Consider the following 14072-nt stretch of genomic DNA (forward strand, 5'->3'; position numbering starts at 1 on the left):
AATGATCAATAGTGACATACCTCAAAATTAGGCCTACAGAACTGAGCTACTCAAAGAAGTGAGTGGAAGAATGAGGGCATGAGACACATGTGGGGACACTGGTGGGAGGATGCTGAAGTCAGTGGTGGGTATGGAGCTAGAACATGGTATGCCTGAAACACTACTACTAACAGTATTAAAATGATGGAGCCTAAAAACATTTTAAAGGAAAAGTAAAATATTTTTTACATGTGATGAGTACTTTTAAAGTGGGTTATAAAGCATGTTACAGTATTATTTAGCTTCCTAAAAACTCAAGTACATATATTCTAAGAGGAAAGACTAGGAGACAGAAACACAACAAAAAAATTCACATAGGCATAAGTTTAAATAATAACTTTGGGAGATATAAATCATATATACAATTCACATTTTAAAAAGGTACTTCAGGGGCCAACAATGTGAATCAACATTAGAGAAAAAGATTTGTACTGTTAGGTTCTTAGTTCAACTTCTAGAAAAACCTATAGAAATCTATTAGATAGATGATAGATAGATAGGTACGTAGATAAATAGCTATAAACCGACAGAACAGTTTTTAGTGTATTCATCAAGATGTGAAACCATCTAATTTTAGAACATCTTTTCTACCCCCAAACTCTATCTACTTCAATTAGTTATCACTGCTGTTTTCCCACCCCCACCGAACCCTATAGAAAATCACTAATATAGATCTTTCTTGTTAAAGAAAATTATATTTATAATTTCTAATACAACATAGCATGGCTAGATAAACATATAGTTCTTGGGGCTAGAATGAGTAGGTAGGGTATTTACATCAAGGCTCAATTCCTAATACCCCATATGGTCCCCCAAGCCCCACCAAGAATAACCCCTGATGACAGCGCCAGGATCGAGTCCTGAACACAGTCAGATTTGACCACAAAGCTTTAAAAAACATGTTGGCATTTTTCTTGATTATGAATATTTCATGAGAAGAATGTTCACTTAGTAATCCATTCATCAGATGAACACTTGAATTGCTTCCACCTTTTGGCTAATGCTGCTATGATCATTAATAAGCTCATTGCTTTTATGGATTATTAAAAATAAAATAAATTTTAATAGAGGCAGACTACTGATAGGTAGTTCAATAGTCTGCACAAGAGGGAAGGAAATTAGATAAAGTGATAGCAATGTGGACAATGTAAATGTTAATTGGAAGCCGCTCTGTCCACATGCAAGGACACTAGCAAATCTGTTAGAGAGGACCTATCAGGAGGTCTTGTGGCTAACTGAATGTGCGGAAGAAAAGAGTGTTTCTAAGGCCACTGGTCTGGGTTTTGGGAAATGTCAACCAGTCTGACACAGAGAAGGGGAGAAATCTCATCCAGCAGGATTGGAGAGGCTTGTGGGACAGGAGAGGAGGGGAGGAGAGAGGATGATAGGGGAGTGGAGAGAAGAGGGAAGAGAAGGGAAAGGATGAGAAGAGGAGAGGGAAGTGGGGGGAGAGGAGAGGAAGGGAGAAAAGGAGGGTAGGAGAGGTAAAGGGAGAGGAGAGGTGAAGAGGGGAGAAGAGAGCACAGAAAGGGAGGGGAGGAAAGAACAGGAAGGGGGTAGAGGGGAGAGGAGAGATGGGAGGATAGGGGAGGGGAGGGAGGGAAAGCTAGTGGAGGGGAACAGAGGGGAGGTCAGGAAAGAGGAAGAAAGAGGAGAGAGAAGAGGAGAGGAGGGGAGAATAGAGAAAGGGATGGGATAAAAGAGGGGAATCGAGAGGAGAGGAGAGAAGGTGAGGTGAAAAGTTAGGGGAGAGAGGGGGAGAGAAAAGGAGAAGAAAGGAGGGGAGGTGAAAGGAAATGAGGGGAGGTGAAGGGAGGAGAGAGAGAAACTTAGATCACAGTAATCACAGCAATTCACAGATGAATAAGGCTGTCCAGAAGACATGAAAATAAAATGTCAATAGTCAAAGGAAAGAGGGCAAAAAAAAAAAAAAAATACATCAAGCAGAGTGAAGACAGGAAGTGGGAGGAGGAACAGCTTCTGAGAGTGAAAATGAGAAGCTAGGGAAAGAAAAGGTTTTTAGTTGAAAATGGTTCCCTGTAGAATGCTATAGGGCAGCCAAGTGTTCAACATATTTAGGAGCTAGAAAGTCATTAATCAAAAAGCAAAGAAACAAATTGGAGATAGATAACGTGGACAATTTGCCAATTTTTCAGGAAGTAAAGAATCAGAGGGGAACGAAGCAGGATCCTTCAACTGGCTGCGTGCATTTATGCAGAGTGCCGAAGGACTTGGGTTTGTTTATCAAAACTGAAATACAAACAAAGGCCCAGAAACAAACGGCCATTACCCTCAAATAATGACTTCCTTCCGGGAATAACGGATCATTAATTTTCCTGATGTATAAAACTTGCCCTGGTGCTTTCCTCACCACCATTTCTCATACAGTCACAGCTACTTTCTTGTTAGTGTTCCTATCACGGTCCGCTTTGACAAAAATTATGCAAGATAGATAGAGGAAAAAGGAAGAAATGTAGAGCATGATCTGTAGCTTGGCTACTTGTCATAATCACCATTAACACACATCTTGATTTAATTTCACATGCCAGTTCCTACTCCTGGAATTATTTAGAGACTGATGCCTACTCTTTGGGTTCGGCCTTCACTGATAGTAAGACAACACTATCATGTCTCCATACCTAGGCATCCACATTCATTTCCTCTCTATTTTGTGACTTCATTTTTTAGCATTTACATATTTACATTTAAATCACTGTACTTTATTTTTGTTTTGGGAGTCACATCCTGCAGCGCTCAGGGGCTACTCCTGGGCCTACGCTCAGAAATCGCCCCCGGCAGGCTCGGGGGACCATGTGGGATGCCAGGATTTGAACCACCATCCTTCTGCAGGCAAGGTAAATGCCCTACCGCTGTGCTATCTCTCTGGCCCTAAATCACTTTTAAATCCGTCTTTAAATGTGTCATGGCACATGGCCTGGGGTAGGGAACCTATTTTCTTTCTAGAAGTGTTCAGTTCCCAGCAGCACTTTAAAACAAATCTGGTTATCTCTATTGCTTAGGATTGTCATATCAGTACATGGGGCTCTAGTGTGTTTACATTCAATTTCATCAACAACTAATGCAGAAGTTGTAGTGATCCAAATGGTAGCCCTAGAAAGGGAAGCATAATGTAAAGATCTTCACTCAAATAGTAACTCGCCAATTATAAACTGAATCTGTACTCAAATATCTTTCCACACTAACACTAGAGGAATCTCTGCCTGCTATCAACATTTCATAGATGAGCTCTTCTCTGTTGGAGACTGTTGAGATGATGGTACAAATTGTCTGCAAGCAGAAATCATGAGTCTTGTGACAGAGGAAGTATTTCACAAAACTGAAATGTTAATTGGAAGCCGCTCTGTCCACATGCAAGGACAACCACCAGAACCTGGGGCCTGGCACTCAGTCCAATTTACAGAGGAGGGAGAGGGAAGAGGAAGGAAAGACAATGGATGGTGACTTGGTACACGCTTCTGAAGAAAATCACTGTGCTAAGGGATTAAGGAAGAACACTAGCAAAACAGGATACCTTGGAATCACTTTCCTTAAAAAAGAGACTTCTCTGCTAAAGTCGAGCTTGAATGAGCAAATCCGAGCATGTCTTGATCACCATGTAATTCTTCAATGATTTCTTGAAGAATTAGGATAACGTTGGAGATATAATACACTTTTTAGCAAATAAAATGACAAAATGACTTAATTCTATTTCTTTCTTTTTTGTGTGTGTATTGCACACAAAGCAGATCAGTTTCGATTCTTTGAGTCTTTTTTGATACCAAATAATCTCAAAAGTCCTCAGCTCTAAATTTTTAAGGTATTATTTTAAGATATCCTTTATAATTCTAATACTGTATAACAAAAATTCAAAAACCTTAACAATTTAATTCCTGCCTGATCTTAGTTTTACCTTTGAAAAACTGAAATTCTTTTGAGAAGTTATCACAAGTATCTTCGATATTTCTGTGTCAAATTCTGTATCAAGTCAAATAATTCTTTATTGGTATGCTGAATATGCTTGGTTGGCACTTTTGTATGCATTAACCTCTGGCAAAGTAACATGACTATTCAAATTGATCATCAAAAAAAGAATGAGAAATAGACAGGCTAAGAATTTAGTTCTCTAACCTACATATAGAGAAAAGGGTACCCCCAAAAACTAGCAGCAAGAATACAAATTAGCACCACCCTATGTGAAACAGTACAGAGAGGTTCCTTAAAATATTAAGTACAGAACTACAACATGATGTAACAATTCTACTCCTTGGTATTTATTTGAATAAAAAGATAAACAGTAAGTTAAGAACAAAATGTACACCCTTTGTTAATTGTAGTCACAAATAACCATACATAACCATATGTAAGAAACAATCTTATGTGGTTGTCAGTAAGACTGAATAATGAATAAGGCTGAAATAATGTATAGATGAATACACATATATACATGTAAATAAACATTATACAGCAATAAAAAGGAATAAAATCTTGTCACTTACAATATGAATAGGCCCTGGGAACATTATTCTAAGTGAAGACATCAGAGAAAGACAAATGACTCATGCTCTTATCATATGTAAAAAAAAATTTTTTTTTGTTTTTGGGTCTCACCCAGCAGCACTCAGGAGTCACTCCTGGCTTTATGCTCAGAAATCATTCCTGGCAGGCTCGGGGAACCATATGGAATGCTGGGATTCGAACCACTGTCCTTCTGCATGCAAGGCAAATGCCTTACTTCCATGCTATCTCTCCAGCTCCCGTATGTGAAATTTTGATACAGCTGTATAACTATAATCCTTAAGACTATGATGCTATAGAACAATGACAAATTAAGAAAATAAAGAATATTAAAACTAGGTAACACAAAGGAAAAAATTAAATAGAAAGAGAACCTATTGGTAGTCCTCAAAGGTGAGATACCAGGTTTCAGAAAAAAAATTAAACAAAGAAGTTTATTTTCCAGGGGCCTTTCCGGCATCATTTGTTTGAATTTCCTTAAAGTAAGAAGACTACAAACTTACAAAAAAAAATCAATGAAGTATGAAACAAATAACAAATTCATGTGAATCATATGAAAGTTAGTGCCAAAATTCTTATCAAGCATCTAAGTAAAACTTCAGAGAGCTAAATTTAGAGTCTGTTAGTATGGAAAGCAGTCTCCAAATAACATCAAACCCTTAAGAAGAAAAGATCATAATGGGTTTAAAGTACTAATAAGTGGGAGCTTTAAATATATCTACCAGAATAATTGGACAGATATCTGATTCCAATTTAGACTCTACCCACTTAATAAAGTAAAAGAATATAATACCAACTCCTAGGTGGTCCATGCCACATCTCAAAAGAAATTGTCTGACCTGTATCTGTGAAAAGGCTCATCTTTGCTTCCTTTTCCTCCCCACTTTTGGCTTCGTTTTGGCCAAGGATTCTGGCAATGCCAAAGAAAATACAGCTGAAGCCATGGCTCACTGCAACTTCTGACTCATCTGCTCCTGTTAAGAGCCAAATTTCAATTGAGGTCCTTGGTCAGTCTAGATTATGTATAAGTGCCCCCACCTCTTTGGGGGGACCAAATTTCTCTGTCAGCTCTGCTGTGGGGCCCAGACCATTTGCTTATCAAGCCTCCCTCTAATGGGCTCTCACTAAATCTATTCCATTAGGTGTGCAAAATATGGTTTTGATAACATGAAGTTTAAAGGTTCATAAAAAGATCAAATTTTGAGATTTACAGTGATTTGTATCCAAATATCATGGATTAGGCCCACCCACATATAAATTGATTTCTGCATATGTGCAGGCTTAGTAGTAGTTAAGGACCACTGGAAAAAATGTTCTAGACTTTGAAGTCATAAAAGGAAGTCTCTGGCAATCTAAAGAAAATCTTGAAGACTCCAACACAGGCGGAAAGGAAGCAGGTCACCAAAATGTAAGAAAAACACAGGGAAATCTCAAAAAGGCATTAATGTTTTATAAAAACTACCTTGGTGGCCCTCTGCAAGTCTGTTCTAAAGGAGAATACGGACAGCTGGGATTCAAAAACAGACATGAAATGAACATGGGTTTCTTAGACACAATCTTCCTCAGTGCAAAGATGAGAACAGAGTTATAAAGAAAGAAATGTTGAAGTTTGATGATTCTGCATAAAGACTCACTCGGGAAAGTCAGGCTAAAACAGGATGCCACGTCAGAGGCTCTCATCAGCAAGAGTAGGAGACAAGGAAGAAGGTCATAAGGTAACTCCCAGTGGGAAAGACTTTCAAAGTCTGGGCGCCAGTGGGATGTTGTCATCATGGCCTTTACTGGAGCAAAGACAGGGTACATCCAAGGTGCCGGGCTTATAAAGTCATAAGGCTAGAAAAGACCAAGGGTGTTTTATTCCGAGATGTTTATCCATCTGTATTTTAATAGGGAACATGGTAAAATTACACACTCTTGCCTTTAAATACCAACCTCTAAGTCAATCCATCTTCATAGGCCTTAGTTACCTCAGCTGGAAGTGAGAGAGGTGCACCTAGATTGAATTCTAGGTTCCTGCCAGCTAGTGAGAGAATACTGTGGCTGTGAAAAACACTCACTGACTATAGATTTGGTAGCCCACTGCTTTGTAAGATCCACTTTCTAACTAACTTACTCTAACCATCCATAGACACCACCTAGACTCAAGCCAAGCTGAAAAACTCATTCATATACTGGTCTTTCAGCTGATCACACGTTACCCCTTAGGAGGAAAGCAGGGCAATTTCCCTGCTCTGCCGAAGCTAAAGCCTCCACAGATGCACATACACCCCAAAACCACTGCCATGACAATGGCCCAAATTTACTACTTCTGCAATTATCTCTGCAGAGATACCTAGCCGTCCAAAATTCCAGGTATGCTAGTTTGGGGGCTGATATTTCTGGGGACACTTTGGAGTAAGGACAGGCCATGCCCCCTGCCATAAGTCCCAGCAGCAATGCCACAATTCAGTTACGACGATGTCTAACCATCAGCTACTAAATATAGACTCACTTAACTCTCTAAACACAGCCTCCATATTTTTCCAATACTGACATCCCAGTAGGAATGCACCAAATAAGATGTGACATTATCATAGAACCAGCCTAAGCTCACAAACAAAACAGCAACAGAATTTCAACTAGCAATAGTTTAGTAAATCTCAGACAATCATATGATCCTACTGCAAGATTCAACACTGTTCCCAAATATTTTTTAGTTTTTAAATATAATTGCATTACCATTTAGTTATAAAAGCAATATTAATAAATTATTTGTACCTGTCAGGGGCAGGTTTGGGGAAGGTAGAGAGGTTGAGAAAATGGAGACAATGGTAGAATATTACACTGTGGGTGAGATTGGTGTTGGAAAATTAAATGCTAGAAATAACTATTATGAATACCTTTGTAAACCATGGTGTTTAAATAAAATATTTATATAAAATATAAAAACTGTTTTAGCTAACAACAGAAATGGCACAATTTGTGATTTGAAGCAGAAAGAATGCTCACTATTTTTAATGACTCTGTAAAATGGTATCGGGTCATCTTAGGGGATAATAAATGTCAAGCACAAAATAAATAAAAGAGAATTTAAAAAAATAATTCTGGGGTCAGAGAGATAGTACAATGGGTAAGGCTTTTTGCCTTGTACACAGTTGACCTGGGTTCAATCTCCAGCATCTTCCCACCCAAGTACTGCCAGGAATAATTCCTGAGTGCAGAGCCAGGAATGAACCCTGAACACTGCCAGGTGTGGCCCCAAAACAAACAAATAAAAAATATTTTCTATAATTCCTCCTAGTAAAGGAAAGAGACCACTGCTGACTATTTCTGCTCTTTTCCTCCCACACTACTAGACCAATTTAAGTGGAAGGATGCCAGCTGCAGAAAAGCAGCCACAGAAGCTCTGGCTGGAAATATATTTGCTCCTTTGTGGTCTGTGTGGTCTTGGGAGGTGCAGTAGTCTAGGAGATTCAGATTATAGAGCCAGCCCTTTGGGTAACCATGTAACTTGAGGCAGGAATCTTGGTCCTTCTGAACTCTGCTCTCTATTTGTAAAGTAACAGTCATTTTTCACATTTCTTTTATCTCCAAAATATCAAGTCCACAAATATATTTGTGGGGGAAAAATGGAGGTCTGAGAAGAAATAGTATAAATAATAATCAAGTAGGGTAATAACAAAAAACAGCTTTAACAGCTCAAAAATCAACATATATCCTCTCAAATTAATATTTTGGGGTTTTGGTGATAGATGCACATCTATGTTCTTTGTTGCACTTAGAACAATAACCAAGATATAGGAACAACCCAAGTGAACAACCATGATGAATGGATCAAGATATGCTCTACACAGAATGGATCATGCAGCTTGAAGAAATAACAAAGTCATAAGACTCTATAGCAATATGGATGGAACTAGAGGGTATGATGCTGAATGAAAGGGGTAGATACAGAATTGTGTTACTCAGATATGGGACTTAAAGATACACAGCAGGGAAGCAACATAATGGGAGAGCTGATACACACAATTGTGTTGGGGGTGATGAGAGGGAAAGGTATTGGTGTCTGTGAGGGAGGGATATGAGTACACTAGTGATGGATGTGGTTTGGAATTATGTGCAATGAGAAAACATTAATAGTACTATAAACCCCAGAATCTTTCTCTTTCTTTTTTCTTTTTTGTTTTCTTTTGCTTTGGGGCCACATCTGGCAGTGGCTCTCTGGGGTTACTCCTGGTTCTGTGATCAGAAATTATTCCTGGCAGGCTTCTGGGACCCTAAAGATACTGAGGATTGAACCTGGGTTGGCTGTGTGCAAGACAAACACTGTCCTAGTACTCTGACCCTGACTCTCAATTTAAAAAAAAAGGCAGAAAAATCAGCATCATGATTATTAGATCAAGGCAAGTGAAAGAGTCATTCGATTAGGGTGACAAAGTAGGCTTTTTAGGAAGGCAGGCACAACAGGCACCTCTACCATCTGCCCAACACATGAGCTCAGCTAAGTGGGCCAGAAAAAGTGTGAACTAACTCACACATGGTGTGAACCATGTTTCTGCCTTCCTTTGTTTCTTCTTCCCTTCCTTCTCTCCTTCCTTGCCTTTTTCTCTTCCCATCCAGTTCCGTTTGGTGCCTCGTGGGCTGAGATAGACAGCACTCCTGTCTAGTTTCTAAAGTCTAGCCATGCAAGCTAGAACTTAAAGATGAAAGACTTAGCCTATGTAACTTAAGAGAGTAACATGTCACTGGTGTTCCAGGTCTATGCTCACAGCATTGCTGCTGAACACTGAGCAGCTGTTTAAGCTTGACCACAAGGGAGTACAGAATGGAAGACAAGACTGCTGGATATGAAGAACACTGCAGGTTAACACCAGCCAATCTAGGGTGCTTCAGTCTTTCTTTAAACCTCCCTCAAGTCTCCTTTGTTTTGCCACCTAGCAAGCAGAAAGGATGAGCCATACACTGCAGACTACAGAGAATGATTTTCCTTTATCATCTCATCAAGTCTAAATTTTCTTAGGAAAGTAAGCTGTGGGTTATCAGAAAACTGACAAATACAAACTAGAGGATCTATAAGGGAGCTGTTAACAAGGACAAAATAAAGGAATCAAAATTTAGACAAATAATACTAGAAATGTTACTATGTAAGGAAGGTAATTTCTATTCTAAAATGCCAAGTTATAAATATTTTCATGGAATGAAAGACAGGTTCATGACTAGGGTTAGACTTTTGTTTTCAAAAGTTAAAAGATAGAACCATGACTACAAACCAGCTACTTTTCCAACAAGTTAGAAACTAACTCAGGCACGCATCTCAATGGTGATCATTATTTACATTTGAATGTTTTGAAATTAACTATTCCAAACAATGTTTCCTTGGGTGCTTTACAGATATCTATAGACCTTGTAAAAAGAGAACATTAGTTAGCCGCTTTCAAAAGTAAGAAAACTGGAAAGTTAAGTAATGTTCCCAAGGTCATATCAGCAGTAAAAGATAAAGGCAGGCCCCAAACATTGATCTGTCTGCCTCCAGAGTCTGTGATTATTAGATTATCGTAGACGGGCTCTATGGCTTACTTTTTAAAGTTTTTGCTTGCATTCCTTTTCACTTCTAGGAATGCTGATTAAGGAGGAAAGGGAACAATAGAAAGAGCATCAGCATGAAATGTTCAAAAGACATGAGAAAAGAAAGAGAAAACTATCAGTTCCCATGCTTTGGGCCCTACTTTACAACCAAGAAATACAGCAAAAATGCATTGCACAAGTTCATTTACTGTCTGTCCTTCTGGCTACTACAAGGAGAAATGATCCAAGGAAATAGGACATGGGAGCTGTTGCCTTACTTGACCCAAGTGCAAGGTCAGTAATGGTTCAGCCCCCTCAGCTGAGGCAGAGTGGGAACCTGGAATTCCATGGCTATCACTTTCCCTTGAAGGAGCAAGTGCAATCTCAGTCATGGAGCCTGCTAAAATCCCTGTCCCCACCCTTTCCTTTGTCTCTTCTTCTTATCCTGAAGACCACAAAGCAGGCAAACAGCAGAAAAGACAGGGACCATCTGGATCCCATTAACTGCTTCATGATGCATTTATGAAATATAGTATCGCGAGATCTCATTAGTAAGACTTTTCTTCAAAAATAGTTTTATTATCTAATCATTTTTATTAGTTAGAAGAAAAAACAAAATGGATCATATAACTAAAAGCAGGGGTGGGTGGGTGGAGGAAAAAAGGGCATAGTATTCTAGAAACATCTAGCAAGCAAATAGCCCAAGAATATTTATCTAAGTGGTTACTCTGGGCTATCTGAGAGGAAATGTGAAAGCAATTTTCTTGGCTATCATCACTTGAATATGAAATGTAAACTCCAAATCCAACCACAGGCACATTCCTTTAATTTAGGGGAAGGACAGTTGTATCTAGAGGGCACAGGTGAAACTCTTACCTGGCATGACCATTGTCTGCGGGGCAGCAGCATCGGTACTGAGACAGAGACGCCCACCTTTGGCCAACCGATCACAGAGGAGGGTGATATGTTTCTTCAATCGGCTTGTATCTTTGGGGATGCCCAGTTGGCTGCTGAGGCTCAAAGCCTGCTCTTTGGAATTCTTCGATAGGCAGGTTTTTAAAAGGTGAGAAATAGCAGCATCCACTGTTTCTTCCCAGCCCTGGGTATGAAAACCAATATTTGATTTGTATAGATAACAAATGAGCCAAGTAGGTATTGACAGTTAATGAACAAAGTTTTACAACTTATGAGTGTTTGTGCCCAAGTGTGGGGGACTCCACATGGCTTTGCTGTCTGGAACTTTCCAGACCAGTCTGGTTCTGAATTTTACCCTGTACAGCTATTGGCGTTTGAGCAAAGCAGTGATTCCTCTTAGCATCAACTTATCTATCAATGGGAATAGGCTGTACCTCAAGGATTGGAGTGATTAAATGAGGTGGTATATGAGAAGCAGTTAGTTCTGTGTCAGTCAGTAAAACAGCAACAATTATCTTCTCAGATGTAGTTCAGTTCGTGATGCAAGGTGAAGCTGTTTTTGTCTGATGTGTCTGCTGAGGTGACCATGACCAGGAGGAGCTTCAAATGCCTTGGAAAAAGGAATGAAGGGAAATCCTGGAGTCTTTCTTAGATCCCAGCCCCACAATGTTAGATTTGCAGGCAGAAACTGGTAGGACTTCATCTTAAGAGGTCCCACTGCCCTGCTTTATTTTGAAGTTGGTCAAAATAGGAGATGGGCCACTTTTCTCATTTTGTTGGGAACAGTGTGGCTCATGTGCAGTAAGACCTCAAAAAGTACAGCGACTTCTTAGCACTGTGAGGACTCCAAGATTATGGTTGTTGGACAGGACCCTGTTATTCAGGGAAGTCACCAGGGCCAGGAAGACTGGCACAAGGAGACATACCCTTAGGTCACAAGAGAACAAGAAAGTAGTAACATGAGTGTAACTACCATGGGCCTATTTTAAGGAATCTCCAAGATAACTGGTTAAATTCTGGGGGTATCTGAAGGTATAGGACATCAGGGCATGTGCTAAGGAGGTGTGGGTGTCATTGACAACATGACTATTTAGACTCAGAAACAATGAAGACCTGCAATGCATGTGCTGAGAAATCTAGTAAAATTGTAACAGAGACAATAAATTTGTTCTCGTAGACTACTGCAAAGTATAAAAGCAGACTTGGGGAGAAGGAATCTTGGGAGACTCGACAGCACCACCCCCACTTTGTCAGCTGAATCACCTCCCAGAAATGCCAACAGGATTAGAGGACTCCTCAGTTCACCATAAAAGGCACATTTTGCTCCAGCTCTTGCTCCATTTCCTTCCCCAGCCACCTTCAACATCCTCTCACTCAAGCCTCTGCACAAGCTTGAGCAATGAGAGCATCACTACAATGCAATGACTGCAATGCTCATTCACGGGCAATGCCCTGGCCCTGTAATTCATGTATTACATCTGTGGACCTGCCTGGGAACTCTGAGACCTCATGCCTTTAGTTCCTGAACAACATGTCTTACTTACCCTGTGCTAATGGCCACTGTTTGCATGTCAGGTTTCCCTAGTTGGTGCTCAGTAAGCAGGGGATGGGCAAATAGATAGATAGATAGGTAGATAGATAGATAGATAGATAGATAGATATAGATATAGATATAGATATAGATATAGATAGATATATATATAGATATGCATTTACTATATGAGAAGCAGTAAAATAGAGAATCAGTATCTTAAAGTTCGGAGGACCTTAGTGATCTCAGGTACCACCTGTGGAATTTGTGCCCTTTATGTAAGAGTAACCTGATACTTCACTATCTGAGAAGGTAACTTTGCAGGTTCCTCCTTTCAAGGACATGTGTCACCAGAAGAAAATTATTCCTAGGTATTTCCCCAATTTGTTCTTACTCTGCCCACTGCTAGCTTTCTTTTACATACCAGGTTGGTATGTAAAACATACCAGCATTTTTGAAGACAGCATTTTTAATTTTCTTGTTTTATTGCTTGTTTGTTTTCAGGGTCACAACCATTGGTCCTTAGGGGTTACTCCCAACTCTACACTCATGCTGGTAGGATCACATGGGATGCTGGGGATCGAACATGGGCCACATGCAAGGCAAACACCCTACCTGCTGTGCCATTGCTTTGGTCCCAAGATAGCATATTGTACCCACCTTCTTCAGAATAAATATCCCCAGGCTCTTTAGTTAATCGTTGTGTAAACATGGTTTTTAGTTTTCTCTTCATTCTGCCTGCTTGGCTTTGAATATTCTCTAATTTTACATACTTAAAAATTTGCACAGCAAAGTAGAGAACCTCAACTTGAACCTAGGAGCCCCAGGCAGGGGCTGCACAAAGAAACTGCAAAAACAACTGAAATCTAAGCAGAACCATCCAATGCAATTGGCACAATCTAATGCATTGGCCACAGATATCCATCAATCCATGATTGCTATTTCAAGGGACTGAATTTTAAAATAATGTTTTACAAAGAAAATCCATTTAGCATAATACAGTAGAGAGAATGTATCACTTAACTGGTAATGAAAACTGGAGCAAACAATTCTATGCCCCACATCATAGGTCATTACCATCGCCACGGTTTAGAGGAAGCTGTAAACCAGTAGGTCTGTTGTTGAATGAGCCTGGCATGGCAAACTAAGACCAAATCTCAAATAGAGATCACTTCCCTTACAAGAAGTTGTGATATATCTCAAGCATAGCTTATTGATAGTTGTAAACATGTATGTAGCTTAAATAGGAAGTTCCCTTCTACTGTGCTAAGTATGTATGTAATTGAACATTTACCACTTTTACCTGGAAGCTTAGCATCAAGAGAAACATTCTAAAGCTGAAATAATAATTATTTAGTTAGGTCAACAACAGTTAATTAGTCCTGTGAATGTCCTGTGCCTTATTTCTCTGCTGTCCTGTCCTCTCAGATGAAAGGAATGTTTCCTTTGGGAACGTATCTGATGCATAAGGGACCTCTAGTGACTTGCTTATCTTTTACCTGGGAAATAAACATTCAAGATTCGGCCT

The 14072-nt window shown here is 39.6% G+C and overlaps 1 protein-coding gene across 1 annotated transcript in view; it reads right to left on the reverse strand.

Moving 5' to 3' along the window:
- BBS9 (Bardet-Biedl syndrome 9) overlaps nt 1–14072 on the reverse strand; it is a 540357-nt gene that overhangs the window by 62908 nt on the left and 463377 nt on the right. The window contains exon 20 of the mRNA XM_049784883.1: nt 10975–11197. Coding sequence (XP_049640840.1) covers nt 10975–11197 — 223 coding nt within the window. The remainder of the gene's footprint in view (nt 1–10974; nt 11198–14072) is intronic.

This window comes from Suncus etruscus, chromosome 12 (genome assembly GCF_024139225.1).
Source record: "Suncus etruscus isolate mSunEtr1 chromosome 12, mSunEtr1.pri.cur, whole genome shotgun sequence".
Classification (NCBI taxonomy): domain Eukaryota; kingdom Metazoa; phylum Chordata; class Mammalia; order Eulipotyphla; family Soricidae; genus Suncus; species Suncus etruscus.